Raw genomic sequence first — 22,018 nt, 5'->3', positions numbered from 1 at the left:
AAAATGCAAGTTACCTGATAGTTTATTTCTGAAACAGTTATTCCTGAATGTTGTCATGGATACACCACAAGGTCCATTCCTTGTAGCAGTGTGACAGTTTGTGTATTTCAATGACTCTGAGAGCTATGTCAGTGGAGCACAAGCTCTTAGCAGGGCCTCCCATGCTGGACAGGATAAAGAATAGAAACTAGAAGTGAAAATAGGTTTGTGAAGGGTCAACACTCTGCCTAGTAAAAAATCAAAGTTACAGAAGCATTGATGACAATTCAAATTGTCATCAATGAGACATGAGAGCAGAAGGTCTTTTCTCAGGGAAAAGACAGTCCAGTTCAAAGAACAGTGAGAAAAGTTATTAATAGCCTATTCCCCATTGAGAGTGATGGACTTAAATAAGTAAGCAGTCATAGATGATAGTTAAAAACCTTTTCTTCCACTTCACGTGGTTTTGGGGGTTTGTTGTTGGATCCAACAAGACACTATCTTGGTCAAGAGTCTTCTACCATAATCTCAAGACATTCCTAAATTTCTGATCAACATTGGGTAGGCAAAACTCTACAGGAACCCATCAGATGTACTGTGCCTGTTCATAATCATTCATTCTGTTTAATATTGACACTTGGATTTTGTGTTTGCTTTAGAAGAGCCCAATCTGTTGCAGGATTTTGTACCAGCTCTCTTGGCTAACATCTTGATCTGTTTCTTTTACCACTCTCAGAGGCTTTGCAAATTCATGGAAACTGCAGCTCGTTACCTGACTAAACCATTAAAAAAATTGTCTAGCAAATAATTTGATTGAATTATAATTAGGAAATGGGACTGGCAGAATTGTTAGCCTGTGGGGTAAAATGCTTGGCAGCATTTCTTTTGTCTTTATACACTGAGTTCAAATTCCATCAAGGTCGACTTTGCCTTTCATTCTTTCAGGGTCAATGAAATAAGTATCAGTTGAGCATGGCGAGTGATGTAATTAACATTCCCACTTCCCCAAAATTACTGGCCTTGCTCCAAAATTTGAAACCAATATTTAGGAAATGGCCTCGAGAAATAATGGTTAAAGAACATTGCTTAGGGAATAATTGTTGGGTAATAATGTTTAGGAAATAGTTTTAATGACTAATTTTTTGAGAGTATATGATTAATACTTTTCTGAAAGTAAACTAAATGTTAATGATAAAAAATTTCTATAGTTCCATGAAAGAGAATTCAGGAAAATTTTGCTTTATAAGAAAGAATTTGTTTATATTATTTATTTGTTTATTATTTTGTTTAGGAGAAAACAATACTCCAAGTCCAACAGGAAGTTCCAAATCAACTTCATCAAAGAAAAGTAAAACCCAAGATGCTGAATCAATTGCTGAGTAAGTGTTTTACATTATACTCTCCCATTATACTGCTTTTCTTATAAGAATGTTTGGTAACACTGTGTAACAAAATTTTTAATTTTCTTTATTTGTCATTGGTCAGTAAGTGTTATTTCCTATTTGCTTCTATCTAGAAATCAGAGGAAATGACTACTATTCCCTTCAAACTTTGCTTTTGTGACCTGGACATCAATGTTTTGAAACTGATCTATTTTCCATTACATTTCAGACAGATTCAGCACTGAGTTGCTGAAGCAGAAATATCATTACAGCAAAATAAACAAAATAATATTCTGCTCTGTACCACAGATTTGCTTTTCAGTTGCTTGACCTTAACCACTTGGGCATGTCCTTTAATTGCTGACAATATGTGCATCTCTGATGATGGGCAGGAGTAGTTGGGGAACATCATAGCCATGTATTGAGAGGGATTCTTTGGGATTTGAATAAATGTCACAAAAGCAAAGTCTGAAAGAAATATTAGCCATTTTTCATTCTTTCTAGGGGTAAGCAAATATGGAATAAGTTGATACCCAAGGACAAAATTTGTTTCTCAGTGTAATTGATTAAATGATAACCGATTTGTGGTATTTAATTGCATCCTTTTCTAAATTCAATTTCCTGCCAATGTCAACTAGCAAAAAACAACAATACAAAACAATATGCTGTTATTCTTTTGTTACACAGAGGTGGTAATTACTCCAAAGCTTTTATGTCCCGTCCAAGAATTTTGAGAACACCAGTAGAAGGTTCCAGTAATTCTGTTTCCCGAAATACACAAAACAGATCTCCACCAACTCCAAAATATTCTGATTCTGTACCAAGGCCAACATCTGCTAGTAAATCAGGTAAGTGGAATGGAAGCAAAACACATCTTTTCCACATCTAGTAGTTGCTGCTAACTCTATCCCACTTCTCATCTTATCCTGATTTCAGGAAGAAATACTCTAACAATAAAACAAGTATACAAGGAGTAATACTAATTTGACATTATTATTTTGTTTGAATTCATTATAAAAAATAAACAAGTTGATGAATACTGAAGAGGAAGCCAGTGGCTCATTTGCAAGAAGCCAAGTCATCTCACTTATGCAACTAACACAGTTACAGTTCTGCAACCCAGTAACAATTTTGCAACTCTCATTATGACAACATTGTCATCAATTACTTCCTCCACCATTAACTATGTATAAATATAAACTGCAGCTATAATAAAATGACTAATTAGCAGAAACATTAGATCATTGAATAGAGTGTCTTGCAGTATTTGTTCTGGCCCTCTATGTTCTGAGTTAAAATCCTGTTGATATCAACTTCACTTTTCACCCTTTCGAGTTCATAATTAGTTTGGTAGAAATTTTAGAGTAACTGACGGGATGCCTTCTGGTATCTGTTCCATTCTTTGCCTTCTGATGGCAATGTCTGTAGTGAGATTGGTACTAAGCTGTACTAGTTGTTGCTGTAACCTTCTACAACACTGGTGGCATGGAAAAGGGAGGCTTGCGTGCATGACCAATATTGGTCTACCATTAAAATCTCTTGTGTAGGGGAACTTTCCTTATCTGGAATTGTACAAAAAGGAAACTCTTTCCTACCAAGCAACATAATTTAAAGAAAAATAACAGTTCATTCCCTGTACAGAACATTTTATACTATCTCAGCTATTTGGCTTACTTTTTATAATTTTCCGTTTATTATTGATATCTTTTTTTTTTCTTGCGCTTTACAGTGAACTCCCGGAAATATTCAACTACATCTGAAATGTAAAGGAAGCAACCTCATCGTGAACATCATCGTATCTTCAAAGAACTCTATTTTGATATCATGGAAGCTTTCATATATATATATATATATATATATTTATAAATTTTTCCTGCTATTATTACTTTATGCACATGATGTAATAGTTTCTTTATAGCTTTTAGGTTTCAGTAAATTTGTATTTTTACTGCAAATAACTTAATTGCTGTTTGAATTTATAAGGTGCATTGCTCTTGTTTTCTTCAATATGTGTGTGAGTGTGTTGTTTAGTACTTTAGTCTGTTTTAATCACCAAAGCTAAGCCCATGCTGGATCACTGCCTTCATAATTCAATGTTCTATATTTTGCATTGTCTCTGTACAGGGTCCAATCTTCAAGCATTTCAGTTGTACAACCAACCATAGTATTGTCTGTTGAGTATAATTGGTATTTAACAATTTGCTGACATTAGATTGTTGACAATTTCACAATATCTTACATCCTCTTGATGGTCACATAATATATACTATGCTTTGTGCTGTTAATATATGGCCATGAGTCCGTTAAGTACTATTCATTGACAAAGCAGCGTCTCACCTTTAATGCAATGTTCTTTGTTCATTCTGTGAAGGGTATCCACATCTCCCTGAAGGTACTTGAATTCCTGTTAATGTCTAAAAGAATTTACTTCTCCAAAGGCAAACAATTCTAGAAAGATGCCCAGTAGCAAGGAAAAGAATAGTCTCTACAACTACAAAACCCCAAATCATCATTATTCAATGATAAAGTGGTTTGTGCTCAAATAAGATTATTTGATAAATCAACATTACAAATTTTCTTTAGTTTTTGTTCCATAAAATGGTTGGAATCAATTAAAAGATCAAGGAATTTAAAAATAGGGTCACTTATGGAAAGAAAAAAACATTTTAGAATCAAAAGACAATTTTTAAGAATAAAGAGGCTTGTTGTATTAATTCTTCAGTTCTATAATGAAGAACACACATATTTTGTAGGTTGGAATTCTGGAGTCAGTAAATGGGGCGATGAGGAACCACTAGTTTTGAGGTTTAGAGACAAGGAGTGATGTAAGGTGGACATCTCGACTCTGGTTTTTTTTTTGTGGTCATTTTAATTGTGATTAAGTTTACATTTGCCACCAGAGCAAATGATGCCAAATGTAAGGTGTTCAACAGAGTTCAGTACCTGGACAGGGTTGCCACCCCCCATGCAAGCATCATTCAGGTACTAAACACTAGAATTACACTTTCAATTGTTATAGCAAAGTGTGAGGGACCTTGTGAATTTCCCTGCTGAAACCCTTGATTCAGAAGACAACTGCTTCAGTTTAAATGGCAAAAGAGATGGTGATGAATAACAATTTCAGTTGAATGGATAATTATCTGGGAGAAATTTGTTTCAATATATTGAATTACAAGAGTTTGAGATGTTAAGCATGAGAACAAAATTAGGACTGTATTCAACAGTTCGGTTAATAACTGACGTCATGCAACAGGTGTCATACACGTAAAAGGTGAACCAACACCTAATTGAATAGGCAACAATTGATCAGAAATATCCCTTGCATGTAGTTTCTAAACATTCTTAGATGAATGATAGCAATAAAAACAACCAACTAAAATAGGCAGTAAATCGATGTTTGGCTTCACAAACAGCACCAATAAAAAAAGAAAGGGTGAGAGAAAGAGGTTTAAGTTTAGGAAGAAAGTTAATTATATTGATAAACTAAGGACGAGAGATCTATACCTGCTGTCTTAGCTGAAAAGGTGTGACAATTATCTTTTTTTGGTATTGTGGTTTAAAGTTGTCAACTCACCACACCTGATCAATTACAAAAAGAAATTCTTTTTTTGTTAGCTAATGGGTATGACAATCAGGGATCAGAGATCTGAACAATCCAAATTTGATGGTGCATACAGATGCAGCGGCTGTACACCTGCCAGAGATTTAGGACAACAGTGTAAAACAAAAGCAATTAAACTTATCATTGTACGATACTTTAAATCGTTTGTTCCCCAGTTTCAAGTTTACAAATTTTTTGAAGTTAACTCGTGTGTTGGGGTGGGTGTCTTTCATTTGCGCAATGAACCAGATCAAATCAACGGATATAAAGCTTTCGTTGAATTTTTCAGTTTGCAGGTCATCTCTTGCTGTAATCCAATTTGTTCAAAGTAAGTTACTCCCCTTATTTCCAAAGTACCGACGCCTCTATCTTGTTTGACATAGTAAATTTTCTCGGTGCTAATTTAACGTTCGGTCTACTGCAGTATCGGTTTGTACAGTTTTTTTTTTGTCTTTTCAGATGTGCCAGGGACCGATAATATTTCTTAGCAATATTAACTTATACTGGAAACAATATATATAATGAATATAATAAAAGTTGACAATTTTTAAAATTTTGTATTTATTTTGTAAACAAATACAATATTACATAAGCATTTTATAGTATTTCTTTCTTTTGTTGAATCTCGCCGTGTACCGACAGCTGATGGTTGAACGAACCGGCGCCGGTCTGCGGACCACCACTTTGAGTAGCACTGGGTTAGTCTAATCTGTGAAATGACCTGGTTGGGGTTAGACTGCATCCTAAAGTGTAAATGGTAAGGTAAACCGCATGCTAAAGTGGTACCATTTTCACAACACTCAGCTCTAGGCATCAACATCATCATTTAACGTCTGTTTTCCATGCTGGCATGGGTTGGACGGCTTGACAGGAACTGGCAAGGCACCAGGTTCCATATTCTGTTTTGGTTTGGTTTCTATGGCCGGATGCCCTTCCTAATGCTAACCACTCCAGAGTGTACTAGGTGCTTTTTACGTGGCACCATCAGCAAGTGCTTTTACGTGGCATCGTAGTTTTAGGATCTTATTTTTGTTGTGGTAATATCTACAAAAGCATATATAAGCAGGGCATAGCTTTGGAAATAGTTTTGAATTGTTTCCCTGTTTGTGATCATATTTATGATATTCTGTTAGAATCGAATTAAATATAGATGATTGGCAATTCACTGAACAAAGAACTACATAAAGAGTTCTTTATTACGTTACTTTGAAAATGCGAAGTAGCATTGAAATTCTTTGGAAGCTGCCATTGTTACATCTTTATCATTGAGTTTATATCAATAAGTATTATTAATGTAAACCTCTATGTTGAATGCATATAAATTATACGCATAATTCTACACACACGTAAGGTGGCGAGCTGGCAGTATCATTACCGCGCCGGGTAAAATGCTTAGCAGCACTTCGTCCAGTTTTATGTTCTAAGTTCAAATTCCGCTGAAGTCGACTTCGCCTTTCATCCTCTCAAGGTCGATAAAATAAGCACCAATTGAGTACTGAGGTAAATGTAATCGACTCGGCCACTCCCGCAAAATTTCAGGTCGTGTGCCTATAGTAGAAAGTATTTTACACGCATTTGTTTGCTGTGTTCAGTAAAATAGATTTTAAAAAACTCAGAAAACAAAGAAGTAATTTTATGAAAGAATGTTTTAATTATCTCACAATTGCGTTTTACTTTCGATAACACATCCCAGATTTTTTTATATTTGGGGAACAATTCTCAGCGGGATGCGATATTGTCAGAAGCTATCCCAAATAGCATAGAGTCTATGAATCATGCTGTTAAAATACTGTGAATCATCCACTATGCTTCAGGTTTGATTAAGCATCGTCATGATCTTAGTAAAGAATTCGTGTATTAAGCTCAACGGATGTATCGCGGAATGAAAACAATATATATATCCATTGACGAAATCTACAACGAAACTCTCATCGACAAACTTAACGATATAAATGTTCAAGAATTAAGAAAAAAAAAAAAGCTCTTTGTCGACCTAATTACTTTGAAGTCAATGATCTGGCAATCGATATTTCGAAAGAAAGTATTATAAAGCAATGACGCATGAATGAAAAAATCCAACTTCATTTTAGATCAGAACATAGTTTTTCTATTACTTTTTACATGGTTTAGCAACAAGAGTCTAAAATTTGCTTCGTGGTGTAAATGGAAACACATTCCTGCTCAGTCTATTGTTTGATGAATAAGAAGCAGAGGTATTGTTTCTTCAGGTATTACCACCATACACATCCACTGTTGCCGTTTAAGCATATAATGCTTCGAAGTTGCTCTTAGACTTGAGCATAAATGATGCACCCATTTGCAAATGGATAAGTCTTTAAGAGATACTAAATTACTGTCTTGGATAATTGCACGACAGGACACAACCGGCTTAGCAGAAAACAACAGATCCCAGATGGAAAAAGCTGCAGAGATGTTTGACTTTTGCCAAACCTCGCAAGCGATCCGAAAAGGAAAAAAGAAAACGAGATCCGTGTTTGCTTTAAACCGCCATCGATTTTGACCTTCAAGTTTATAAACACGAGAGTCAATGTTTTTTTAAGATCAGATGTCAGGTCATTTTGCTAAAAATTTGTAACAAGTTGGAGAAATCAGATTTCTCTTTGTCAATAATGGTGCCATGGACCCAGATTCCATAAACAGAGTAGTTTAGGCAACAGTCGAACCTGTGCTGAAGATGTTTCCCAAACGGCATAATCATTAACACAAGCAAATGTGTACCATCTGTTTCACTTCCAAAAATTGTCATATCTACAAATTAATTCAGTGTCGAAGGCCAGGAGAGAATAGTTTGCTATACTATAGAATATTAAAATTCATTGGAACCTCCTGGTTTACCGCTCACAGGCTTCTGCTAGAAAAAAGACCCCATTAATGCTGCTGCAGGACTTAGATCAACCATGGAATATCAATGATACAAGACTAATGGTTAAAAAGTATGTGTCACGTGTCATAGAGACTACAATTCTCACTGGATGCAATGGAGAGTGCACAGCTATACTCATGCTAACAAATGTATTCTTTCGATTCAGTATCTAGTATACCTAGGCTTAACCATGTCAATCAATATATCTTAAGATCAGAGCAAACAGAATCGTTAGCGCGTCGGACAAAATTCTTAGCAGTATTTCTTCCGACTCTGTACGTTCTGAGTTGAAATTCTGTCGAGGCCGACTTTGCCTTTCATCCTTTTGGGTTCGATAAATTAAGTACCAGTCAAATGTTGGGGTCGATGTGATCGACTTACAGCCTCCCACAAAATTCAGGCCTTGTGCTTATAGTAGACAGTATCATTATTATTATTTGTAACTACATACGATATTTGGATGTATTGGTTTCCTCTGGGCGTCCCTTTTTCACGCATTATAGGAATGATTTTATTTCTACTGGTGCTTTTCCTCCTAACACTCCAGTTTGTACCCATTTTCAAAGTATTTTAAGAGTTAAAGAATTTCAAGAATAAATAAAAATATTACGTCCAATAGTTTCAAATGAAGTGAAAGTATTTGACTTAATCCTGTTTTTTAATACACTTTAGGTAAAAGAAAATACGGGAGGATCAGTTGATTATGATTTTATTGAATATATTACTTTCTTAGATTCACACACTTATTGCAGCAGTCCTTCAGTTTTTCTAAGCCCTCTAAAAGAACTCGGAAAGTTGGCCCTCCAACCAGGCCTTTCGTGACACCTTCAACGTCAGAGACTTTTCAGTACCCCCTCGTGTATGTCTTTTACACAGGTTATGAAATATCCTGCTAATATTTTTTTCAATTTTAGCACAAGTCTGCAATTATGAGTGGAGGGGGCAAATCAATTACATCGACCCTTGTACTTGACTGATACTAATTTTATCGACCGCAAAAGGATGGAAGGCGAAGTCGATCTCAGCAAAATTTGAACTCTGAACGTTATGAACTGGAAGAAATATCGCAAAGCATTCTTTCTAACAATTCTGCCAGTTTGCTGGCTTGCATATATACGAAAAATATTGATTTCAAATTTTGGCTCACGGCCAATAATTTTTGGGAGTTAAAAACTTGATTACATCGATCCCAGTGTTTAATTGATACTTATTTTATCGTCTCCGGTAGGTTGAAAGGCAAAGTCGGCAGAATTTGAACTCAGAACGTAAATACGGACGAAATACCCATTTCTTTACTACCCACAAGGGGCTAAACACAGAGAGGACAAACAAGGACAGACAAACGGATTAAGTCGATTACATCGACCCCAGTGCGTAACTGGTACTTATTTAATCGACCCCGAAAGGATGAAAGGCAAAGTCGACCTCGGCGGAATTTGAACTCTGAACGTAACGGCAGACGAAATACCGCTAAGCGTGCTAACACGTCCACCATTTTGGTGTCTTAAATATACTACAGGTATTGAATGTGTATCCGCAGTACAAGTGAAAAGTATGTGGCCTAGTGATTAAGTTATTCGACTCAAGATCGTAGTATTATGAGTTCAATTCCTATAACAGGCAGCACGTTGTGTTCTTGAGAAAGACATTTCATTTCACGCTGCCCTAGTCTACTCAGCTGAAAATGAGTACCATCCTAGTGGTGATGCAGTCCTTTCTCTCTCTCTCTCTTTCTTTCTCTCTCTCTCCCCACCTGCTACCACGCTTTGCATGTACTAGGTCGAAGTGTTGTGGAGTGGAGAGGGTGTTTATGTTTGCTCACGATTTCACAGGTACCTAAAACAATTAACAAAAGCACGGTACATGTTACCAAGCCAAGTTCGTTCACTGTTGATGGCTGTCTCTTTAATCTGTAAAACAGTGGATTAGACACCAGACTGCTATAAAGGTGGCGGAAAACAATTATATTTCTTTTCAGAAAGATAACTTTTGAAGAAAGAATTGTGTTAAAACAAATATTAAGGATATTCTGGGCCATTTATAGCTATTTTTCAGTCAATGCGACACTGAGTGCTTTATGTGAATTATATATTAAGCATAATGTTTTCTGAGTTCGTATGCTTTTGGGGTCGAATTTTTCGATATTTTGGACTGAGTTTTTCTTCAGAGAATATCGTTGGCCAGTTCACTGACTGATAGCTTGTCAATGATGCATGTCTCTTTACATTCATCATACAAAGAGTCTAAATCTGGCATGGAAAAACTGCGGGGATCTGTTCACTTTCCCTTTGCACGTTTTCCCACCCGAAACTCTAATCGAGATTCAGAGAATCAGTTTTCTCTGTGTACAAGGAATCAATTTAAAATAACTATATCTTAACTGTTGTGTGAGAAAAGAAATATATTCTAATGGGAAAATATTGTATCTTTTAAAATCTTCCTTAATTTACATACTATGCCTTATGAGTTTAAGAAAAAAAAAAATTGTTTTCGTTCCCACACTACTATGCATTCGTGTGTGTGTGTGCGTGTGAGTTAGAGAGAGCAAGAGAGAGAAAGAGAGATAGAGAGAGAGAAAGAGAGAGAGAGAGGAACATCTCATTAGTATCATTTAAGATATTTTAAATTTCATTTATGGGATCTGTTCAGTTTGGTGCACAGATTTTTAAATTATTTTTTTTTAACCAAACAATTTGAAATTTCGTATACTCGTGGAATATCTCACGCAGAACACGGTTTACTTTGAACATTTTTGACAAAATTTCATATTTCAGAAGTTATTTCGTGTTAAAGTTGTCGTATTTGGGTAATTTTAGCTAATCAACGACTTGTATTCAGTTGAAGAAAGCTACTACTGCTGCGATAGTAATCGAAGAGCAACAACTTCCAGGTCATCTCTACAATATTTCACCACTCTGTTCTATTTTTAATTTTTTGCTTACTGCCCGTATTGCATATTACACGCTTTTTTTTTTGTTCTCGTGTCGAAGCGACTAGTAAGCATTTAGAGCTACTGGTTCGCAGCTAGATTTTTGTTGTTGTTGACATGTATGTAGTTTCGAAATGCCTTATTTTACAACTATGGGATGTTATTATGATTTTATCTAAGTATAATCAACAGCAAACACATTTCGTCAATATTTCGTCTTTATTAGATTAAAAATATTATCAAAACATGGTAAAACTAAACGAATGTGCTTTGTTTTCTTCCGGGCACGCCAGCAGGGAGGGAAAGAGTAAGGAATGCAGGGTGCTGACTAGAAAGGAAGAAAAGATAAAGGTGACATCGTCTTCGCTCGACATACGAATAGAACAGTGGTGACATTAAGTAGAGAAGACACGGAAGTTTTTCCTCTTCGATTACTATCACAAACAGCAGTAGCATTCTTCAACGGAATACGTCGTTAATTGGCTAAAATTACCCAAATACGATAACTTTGACACGAAATAACTTCTAAAATACGAAATTTTGTCCAAAATGTTCAAAGTAAACTGTGTTCTAGGTGATTCAACCAGTATACGAACTTTCAAACTGTTTAATTACAAAAAAAAAAAAAAATAAATAAATAAATTAAAAACTCTGTGTGCCAAACTGAACAGATCCAACTGCGGTCCGCGCGGCTTTCTAAATGATATACGCGAAAAATTACTCGAATTTTTTTGGTAGTGCGGCCCGCCTGAGAATAAGCGATGTCTCATGCGGCCAGCTTCTTGGAAAAGGTTGTCTAAATCAATATATTGGTCACACTTATATAAATGCATCTTTAAAAAACTAGGCTGTTAGCTCGCATCTTATCTTACACACATACACATTCGCGCTCCCGCACAGGGGTACACGATTTCGTGGTAAACAATATGTATATACGCATAAAACTCATATTTCTACAATGCATATGCCTGCAAGAACTGGCATTCAAAAACAAACATTTACAATAGATAGTCTGCTTCTTTCTCCTCTTCTTTTTTCCAGCTCCACTCTTCCTAAAATTCTCTGCCTGTCTCTTTCCACGCATTTCCTGCTTGTACAGCAACCAATTTGCAGAAGAAAATATTCTGTTTATTTTGTGACCTGTCTGGGATCGAAATCGGATCTTCAGCTTGGTTGTAAAACATTGTCAACAAATGTGATTGAACCATTATGGTAACGGAACAAAAACAAAAGCGACTAAAGATGCCGTTTTCATTAGCAACAACGATAATATTAATATAATTCTTTATTGCCCACAAGGGGATAAACATAGAGGGGACAAACAAGGACAGACAAAGGGACTAAATCGATTAGATCGACCCCAGTGCGTAACTGGTACTTATTTAATCAACCCCGAAAGGATGAAAGGCAAAGTTAATCGACCCGGAAAGGATGAAAGGCAAAGTCGACCTCGGCGGAATTTGAAATCAGAACGTAGCGGCAGACAACAACGATAATATTAATAACACATCACAACTGACGTCATATCTGTTGTTAGAGACCTAGAGTAAACATTGTAATGAACACATTTATTGCATAATTTGTGAAAAACTCTACGAAATTTGAGCACAAAACGAATAACAGAGCAGAGGTTAGAAAGGCAATCAGCCAGAACAAGCAGTGATAGCACAGAAAAGAGTAGAGACAGTGAGTGTGGATGACTTAATATATTCCACGTATTGCCATCACGACAAATTGAATCTTTTGAAATGGAAAGCGTTTTTGCTTTCATCATTTCTTGTTGACGTCACAGAAACAATAGCTTTCCGTGCAAGTTTTGTGAACCGACATTTTTACGCCACAGAATCCTATTTGCATCTAGCCAAGCACCAGTGGCATGCATTTAACTAAATGCGGCTGTACTAAAATTCCAATCGATTCTTTGTCATATACCCTTTCGATTAACAAACATTTCTTCTATCAACAATATTTTTTTTTATGTTAACATATTTTTAAAACTAAGTTAATTTCTTTATTTTCACCAGTTAAATTGAATGTTGACTCGAGACCAGGGTTGCCTTAGGAGCATTATAGGCCCCCTGGGAAAATCAATGCACTGGACCCTATGGTGTTTACTTACTCACTGTAAGATACAGGATACAAAGATTAGAATCGGGCCCCTACATCCCTAGGGCATCCAGGTAAGTGCCCAGTGTGCACACGTCTTATGACGGTACTGCTTGAGGTCCTTGTAATTTCTGAATAACGTTGTTGGTCATATCAAATTAGTCAGTCTCAATAATACGTCTTCCTGTAATATTTGCGGAATATAAGTGATATTTTGTATATCTTCATTTCAGAATCAATGCAACTACGAATTCTTTATCATTTCTACTCAATTGTCACATTTTCCACTCAATTGTGAACTCAAGCCTGAGTAAACATTTTCTCGGTTCCCTAAGGACTCGGGTATGAAACATCGGTAACTCTTCTCTCAACGATATTAAGCCCAGTCTTTATTTGTAAAGTATAATGAGGCTTTACGCTTCACAAATAAATACAATCTTTTGACCACGTCAACCACTACTAGTTTCTTTTGTTGCAGTGTTTTTACCAACATATACATACATGAATACAAAGATGCACGCATGCATGGATGCATACATACATAATTACACACGTAATGAAGGGTCGTTCGTTATATTGCGTGTCTTTATTTCCTTCGTTGCTCGCAAAAAAGTTCATATTCCTTGTATTCGTATTCCATATTTTCGTATTTTTTTGTTGTTTACGTTCTGTGATATCCTGTGCCCACATATGCATATATATATATGTGTGTGTGTGTGTGTGTGTGTGTGTGTGTTTGTGTGTATGTCTATATGTTTACAAACAGACGCATATAGTTAACGGATAAGATCCAGAGATTCTCAGATAGCGTTCAAATGATTCAAACTTAGAATCCAATGTCCTTACCCTCCATCAGACACCTACCATATTCTGAGCGCCTTGTTTCCCTGGGCATGGATTCACTGAAGCTCCGGCGTCAGGCGACGGACTTGGTAAATGCCCACAAAGTTGTCAACCACCTCACCAATAACAACACTGAACACCTTTTTGATCTCCATGTGTCTAACACACGTGGACATGCCTACAAAGTCAGAAAACAACACAGCTCCCATGACTTTCGGAAACATTTCTTCACGTTCAGAGTTGCTGAAGCATGGAATAAACTGCCTGCGTCAGTTGTTGACTGCCATGACACTGCATCCTTTAAGGCCCTCATGCTTTCCGAAATCCGTCGAAACTACACCTGATTATATATGCACTTTAGATGAGTTGTAGTGCACCTGAGCACTGTACACAATGTTTATTATTATTATTATTATTATTATTATAGCGGATCAATTCCACAGGGTAAATAATGAATATAAGAGGGATCAAGTTGAGCAGATATGGCGGTAATTATGATTGCTTCCATTACGGCCGCATATTGTAATTAACTACATTTACCAACATTATGATGGATCTCCGAGCCCTCAGAAACAGCTGTTGGACTTATAACCCCTTTTCTTATCCCACTTTAATTTACTCTGTCGTTTGTACTCTGTGTAAGTCTGATCTATTAATATAGATATCTATATATTTATATTTATATATTCTTCTCCTGAAAGTCTCCACTCTTTGCTTTCTCTCGTTTTGCATGCATACATGAACGCATATTTTGTATTTCATACTCAAACTGTTATATTTAATATATCTAATTTGATTATCCGCATAATTACCCCCCTCTCTATCTCTCTATCTAACTATTTGTCTGTCTGTCTGTCTGTCTGTTTATCTCTATCTATCTATCTATCTATCTATCTATCTATCTATCTATCTATCTATCTATCTATCTCTATCTATCTATCTATCTATCTATCTATCTATCTATCTATCTATCTATCTATCTATCTATCTCTATCTATCTATCTCTATCTATCTCTATCTATCTCTATCTATCTATCTCTATCTATCTATCTATCTATCTATCTATCTATCTATCTATCTATCTATCTATCTATCTATCTACGCGCATATGTGTTTGTGCGTGTGTGTGTATGCGCGTTTATGTTCCATGTTATCTCTGATTAATATTAAATGAAATGGAAGAAAAAACCTGTATTAATCAAACAGAAAACGTTGAAGTAGTAAAGCAGCAAGACTCGAGCAAGATGGTTTCCCTTGGGGCAAAAATGAAAATGTCTGAATACATTAATCATTGAGGAAGCAAGATAACTATGATGACGTCTAACGTTCCGTGAACATGTCATCGAGGACAGGCTAATATTACCAGGGGAACTAACTATCGCATACTTCTGATTACTTGTTGGTAGGGTTGTTGGCGTTGATGTTGTAGATGAGGAGGAGAATGGGGGAGGAGTGAAGTGGGGATGGTAGACGATGATCATGAAAATGATGAAAAGGAATGGGAGAAAGAAAAGGAGAAAGAAAAGGAGGATAAGATGATGATAAGACGGAGGAGGATGAGGAAGAAGATTAGGGAAAGAAACGGACAATAGAAGATAAAGCGAATGAGGATGATGATGGAAAAGAAGAAGATGATGATGAAGTTGTGCTGTATTATCTTTGAAATAATATAGGGAAAAACTGAAAGCTAAGCAACAAGATTAGCAAAACCAATAACTATTAGCAATTACAACAACAGGGAAAAACTAGCAAATAGAGCCAATAAGAGAGTCTCAACATGGCTGCTCAGCTTGCTAAAAGTAACTGCTGAATTTCCTTCCCTCAAATAACATCATACTACCTTCAAAGAACAATACTGTTAACCCACCTAGATACTTTGGCATTCTTTCGATATAACTCGACAAAATCAAAACATTTGACCGGGTATTTCCGTGGGTTGTGGAGTATAGATATAACGAAATTATGCCAGCAATGTCTCATTTTAAACTTGAAGAAAAAAAGCCTTCCATATTTGTTCTTAACTGTTTCATGTGTGTATGTAAAATCCGCAAATTTCCAAGCAGAAAACAGAATCGAACTGTCATTTGCTTCCACGGAAATACCCGAAGTGAAGTGTTTTGATTTTGTCGAGTTATATCGAAAGAATGCCGATACTTTGGAAAACGACGAGATGGCCACAACTGTTTGGTCGGGCCGGGGTTGACTTGAGGCTAATCAACAACAGCTGGTAAAAAAAATAAATCGTTATCGCGAGTACAAGAAAAACATATGTGAATGTAAGGACGAAAGAAGGAAAGAAAGGTTAGAGAGAAAGAGAGGGAGAGAGCAACCTGTTAACACTCTAAATAAGGGTTGAACTAAACTCGAACTGAGAGCAGCTAAAGTCACTCAAGCAGCTTAAAAGACATTTGTTTCTTCTTATGGTTCATCTCCACTGATAATGTTGTTTTGTCAGGAATTTCTATCATTGTGACAGCCCATACTTAAAAGACATTTATACGGAGTGAAAATAAAAATAATTAGTAGAAACAACATGATATCGAGATAGCAAGCTGGTTTTATTCAGCTTTTAATGTTTACAAACCAGTTTCACTCGAAGTTCTTTGAGGTTTACTATAATAAAAACATTTCGAAGCAAAGCGATTACTCCTTAATTCCAGGGTTTTTCATGCTTGCAAGCTTATTTCCGGTTCATTTTACTCAACATATTAGCGAATAATAACTTCTTATGAAGTCAATCTGTGATTTGATATCAATGCGATTGCTTTCGATCCACATTTAAACTGTTATTGTACAGCATAAGTGAAGAGTGGCAAAGGCATATATACTCTTTTACTTGTTTCAGTCATTTGACTGTGGCCATGCTGGAGCACCGCCTTTAGTCGAGCAAATCGACCCCAGGACTTATTCTTTGTAAACCTAGTACTTATTCTATCGTTCTATTTTGCCGAACTGCTATGTTATGGGGACGTAAACAAACCAGCATCGGTTGTCAAGCGATGTTGGTGGGGGGACAAACACAGACTCACAAACACACGCACACTCAGATATATATATATACATACACATATATGCGACGAGCTTCTTTCAGTTTCCGTCTACTAAATCCACTCACAAGGCTTTGGTCGGCCCGAGGCTATAGTAGAAGACACTTGCTTAAGGTGCCACGCAGTGGGACTGAATCCGGAACCATGTGGTTGGTAAGCAAGCTACTTACCACACAGCCACTCCTACGCCTACATACATTTCATTTGCTAATAAGAATGATTATTCGCGTCTCTGCCTGTAAATTTTCGAATAGGAAATCGCTTACGTGTTTAATCTAATATGTAAATCTTCGTAATTCCTGTTAGCAAATGAATCATGTAATGATGGAATAAATAATACCACAAAAGTTTTCCAATATCCTGTTTTGTTATATAATAATTTTGCAAACAGTAATTCCAAAATCTTCAGTTCTAATATGTACCTTACAGTAGGCGCAATGGCCCAGTGGCTAGGGCAGCGGACTCGCGGTCATAGGATCGCGGTTTCGATTCCCAGACCGGGCGTTTTGAGTGTTTATTGAGCGAAAACACCTAAAGCTCCACGAGGCTCCGGCAAGGGATGGTGGTGATCCCTGCTGTACTCTTTCGCCACAACTTTCTCTCACTCTTACTTCCTGTTTCTGTTGTACCTGTATTTCAAAGGACCGGCCTTGTCACTCTCTGTGTCACGCTGAATATCCCCGAGAACTACGTTAAGGGTACACGTGTCTGTGGAGTGCTCAGCCACTTACACGTTAATTTCACGAGCAGGCTGTTCCGTTGATTTGATTCGGATCAACCGGATCCCTCGTCGTCGTAACCGACGGAGTGCTTCACACACCTTACAGTAATACTGGATTGTAATAATGAATAAGTAGATGTGCTTCAAGAGGAAATAGCTGGGATGTGTGTGTGTGTGTGTGTGTGTGTGTGTGTGTGTGTGCCCGCACATGATAGCGGGATTCTTGCAGTTTCCTTCTCTCAGGTCCAGTCACAATGATGTGGTCGGCTCGAGGCTATAGCAGAAAACACCCAAGTTGCCACATAGTGGGACTGAACTCGGAGCCGTGTGATTGGGAAGTCATACCTGCCCCTATATTTATATATATAATATGTATGTATGTATGTATGTATGTATGTATGTACGTATGTACGTATGTATGTATGTATGTATGTATGTCTGTCTGTCTGTCTGTCTGTCTGTCTGTCTGTCTGTGTCTGTCTGTCTGTCTGTCTGTCTGTCTCTTCCGTTTTTTAATCACCCAAATTCTTCTGAAGAAGGAGCTGGTTTTTAACAAAGATACAAAGCTCCATCTGTCACACTTTAAACCCGAGAAAAGTCTTGCATAGTTTTACTGTTCCGCTTATAGACTGCATTTGTAACGTGCAAATCAGTTAGTTGATCTCTTTTTCTGAAAATCCAAACTTATCCAGACTGATAGTTAGGCATTTATTTATAAAACCAAGTGCTCCAATTATCATTAGCATAAATGCAATTTGTAATTGGGGCATAGAAACTGGAAGTTTCGAAGCAGTTGTCCGTAGTTATCTTCTTTCTCTCAGATTTTCAAAGAGATATTCACATCATTTGGACAGCTGATTTCTATGGCGGTACATAGTTTTTCTTGTCTGTCCCAAACAACAATATCCGACCTGTTATGCTTACACTTGACAAATGCTTTGGTGAGAATGTCCCACCAGTATTCCTTATGCCAATATTTGTGTACGTATTCAATAACAAGGGAATTTTCTATATCTATTCTAGGACAGTCTTTTTATGTTTATGGGACAACGATTGTCGCATTGGGAGGTAGTACCTTGATGATATTTTGGGGCATTTGCTAATCACATATGATGTATTCCACAGAAATATGACATAACCTACATTTACGGCTGCATCTTGGAACTCCAAGGGCTTCAGTGTTTCTTTTGTTGATTAAGTATTTAGTAGAAATCTCCTGTTCTTGGACTGCAAATGCATAGCCCTCGAAGTGTGATGTGATGTAGCGGTCACGAGTCCAAGGGAGGCTTCGCTACATGTCAATGTTACTATCTTCATCAAGTATTGTATGTATGTATGTATGTATGTATGTATGTATGTATGTATGTATGTACCCATACATATAACTCCAGAACTATGATTTTCGGTCTGGGAGCCACAAATGTGTAAATGTGTGCATGTATATGTGTATAACTTATCGTAGTTCAAGAACTGCTATTTTCGGGCAAACTCATTTATGAAACCGTCAATAGCTAAAAATATTTATAGTAATTTTATATTTTAATTGCATTTTGCATGAATAAATTACTAACATGCCAACTACAAGATGAAATGCGATTTGCTATTTTAAAAACATTGATGATACACAGAACTGGTGCATTATCTTAAAATTTTAATTGGAGGAATCATATAGATTGATAAACTTCAATAATTTCTCCAAGATTTATTCACAAACAACTACTTTCGTCCTGTTAATATCAGCTTTTGGCTTGAATTTCAAACGCAAACATTTTAATCGATACTAGCAGCTTGATTAAACTTGTAATGTTTGATCTTTTTTGAGATCTTTAGCAAACATTACCAACCCTAATTCACATTAATGATGTGGCACTACAGCTGCTGCAAAAATTCATTAGAAATTTGAAACATCTGAGATGATGAGGTCTAGGGAGAACAGTTTGAAGGAATCAGCAATCTTCGTACAGCGTGTATTTTGAGCAAGACAGACTAATTCTAATGTAAATGTTATTACATATTATAGTGCCGCTATGGGAAGCAGAGTGACAGAATAATTAGAGCGTCGACAAAACAGAAGCTTGTTTTGCAGTATTTGATCTATTTTTACGCTCTCAATTCAAATCCACCGAGGTCAACGTTGGCTTACAGCATTCCGGGATCAATAAAACAAATTACCAGTCAATTACTGGGATCGACTTAATCAACAACTTCTTAAAATGAGTATCCTTGAGCCTAAATCTGAAACAATTATATAATTATGGTGTCGTTGACTAAATAGTGTGTCTAGGATATATAGTTATTGTTTCGAGTTTACGAGTCTACAGACCCATTTGATCGGGGCTTATCTCAGCTTCCATTGTTTTTAAACGACTGAAAAATAGAACACCTTTGAACACGACACCAGCCCGTCGCAGAGTTAATCTCCTCCCTTCTCCGGCATTCATATTCACCTGAAGTTGCCCGAAGCTACGTAAAATGAAACACTATATTCGAGAACATAATGTGCCACTTACACCAAGAATTGCTCACTCAGACCTTATGATACCAAACCAATAGGTTATGTGCCTTTACACCCCTTATATACATATGTATTAGACACGGTTGTGCGATTTAGAAGATCGCTTCACAACCATGAAGTTTCGGGTTCTGTCTCACTTGTGCGACACCTTGAGTGTCTTCCTCTACAGCCCCAGGTCAACTAATGCCTTGTGAGCGATTTATTTGGCAGACAAAAACTGTGTGGAAGCTCAACGTACACACACACACACACACACACACGTGTGTGTGTACGTAAATGTATATGTATATATATATATATATATATATATATATATATCGTTGTGTTTGTCCACCACCACCACCACCACCACCACTATCACTTGACAATCAATGTTGGTTTGTTTACGATCTCATAACATTAGCGATTCGGCAAGAGAATTAAGTGCGCTTCTAATTGATTAAGTCTGCATACGTCACCACTCTTCCATCGTCGCAGGACTTTCAGTAAGATGGAATGACAAATGAGGTCACCCATCGTAAAGAGATGTCATTGGATTATAGTGATAAACGCTTGTACAGCACAAATACCACTCATTGAGTTTCCATGATTAGTACCCATAGACAGGATGAAGAGAGATGACCAGTAATCATATGAAATCGCAGGTTTTATATCAGAGTGGTCCCATTCCTAGAAGAATGCTGTGACAACAGCTAAGAATCTCTAATTTCTCAAAACCTTAGAATTCCCGAACCAGAATCCCATTACAGGCTGAAGTTTAAAGTCTTTACATGTATATACATATATACACAAATGTACGTACATACATACATACATACATACATACATACATACATACATACATACATACATACATACTTACATGCATACATACATGCATACATACATACATACATACATACATACATTGAAGGATTAGTGCGTATTTTAAAAATGTTTTTTGCTGACTTTAAAGGTACAGTGGCATAAATGAACCAACACTGGATATCCAGTGGTTTGTTGGGATAAATGCACGCGCGCGCGCACACACACACACACACACACACACATACGACGGGGTCCTCCATACAATTTCTGTTTACCAAATTCATTGGCAAGGCCATAATCGCTTCAGCCTTATAGTAGAAGAGACTTGCCCAAGGTGCAGCGCATTGGTACTGAACCTGAAATCACATGGCTGCGAGGAAAACCACTCAACAACACAGACGTTTACACGCTAACAGAGAAAAGACAGAGAAGAAACATTACATCTGTGTCAGAGATGTTAGTATGTAGGTAAGTGAGCTTCTGTCTGTCAATTGGATGGCTTATTTTGCGGGTAATATTTATCTCCACTTCAAAGTGAATGTCCTGATAAAACAAAGTACACCGCGTTTATACCACGAGAGAAACTCTCATATTGGCTTCAGTGCTTTTTGCACCAAAAGCCAATATGAGAGTTTCTCCTACTGCAGTATAATTTGTTTTAACAGAACACTCGCGTTTAAGTGGGGATTAATATTACATCTCAGTATTAATATTGCCTCTGTCGCTCATAAATATTTTTTAAACAAGCTCACTGGCTAATCGTGACACCAGCGCCTGCTCTGGCGCTGTTTTTCTGTATATCGCAGGCGGGGAGATGAGTCACTGCTGTATCTCGCTGTCCATCACTGACGACATCAAGAAAGGTTGAAATCACATGAACTGGTGGTCTCGGTGCTGGAGACGGCGAGGATTTATATCTTCGCTAGTGATATAAACAAGAGAGCATTTTGTACCAAAAGCCAATATGAGAGTTTCTTTCATGGTATCTACTACAGTATAGTTTGTTCCAACAGAACATTCATGAGTGGGTGTGTGGTAAGTAGCTTGCTTACCAACCACATGGTTTCGGGTTCAGTCCCACTGCGTGGCACCTTGGTCAAGTGTTTTCTACTATAGCCTCGGGCCGACCAAAGCCTTGTGAGTGGATTTGGTAGACGGAAGCTGAAAGAAACCCGTCGTATATATCTATATCTATATCTATGTC

The 22,018-nt window shown here is 37.0% G+C and overlaps 1 protein-coding gene across 7 annotated transcripts in view; it reads left to right on the top strand.

Moving 5' to 3' along the window:
• The window catches only part of LOC115218096 (lisH domain-containing protein ARMC9-like), a 64,185-nt gene extending 59,397 nt beyond the window's left edge, over positions 1 to 4,788 (top strand). For all 7 annotated transcript variants that reach the window (XM_029787883.2, XM_036507820.1, XM_029787882.2 and 4 more), the window contains exons 23-25: positions 1,271 to 1,358; positions 2,049 to 2,209; positions 3,091 to 4,788. In XM_029787883.2, the coding sequence (XP_029643743.2) occupies positions 1,271 to 1,358; positions 2,049 to 2,209; positions 3,091 to 3,128 (287 nt within the window). In that variant the 3' untranslated portion in view covers positions 3,129 to 4,788. The remainder of the gene's footprint in view (positions 1 to 1,270; positions 1,359 to 2,048; positions 2,210 to 3,090) is intronic.
• The last annotated feature ends 17,230 nt before the right edge of the window (positions 4,789 to 22,018 follow it).

This window comes from Octopus sinensis, linkage group LG12 (genome assembly GCF_006345805.1).
Source record: "Octopus sinensis linkage group LG12, ASM634580v1, whole genome shotgun sequence".
In the NCBI taxonomy this organism is placed as follows: domain Eukaryota; kingdom Metazoa; phylum Mollusca; class Cephalopoda; order Octopoda; family Octopodidae; genus Octopus; species Octopus sinensis.
The sequence above is the reverse complement of the archived record's forward strand: the minus strand, read 5'-3'. Positions and strand labels throughout refer to the sequence as shown.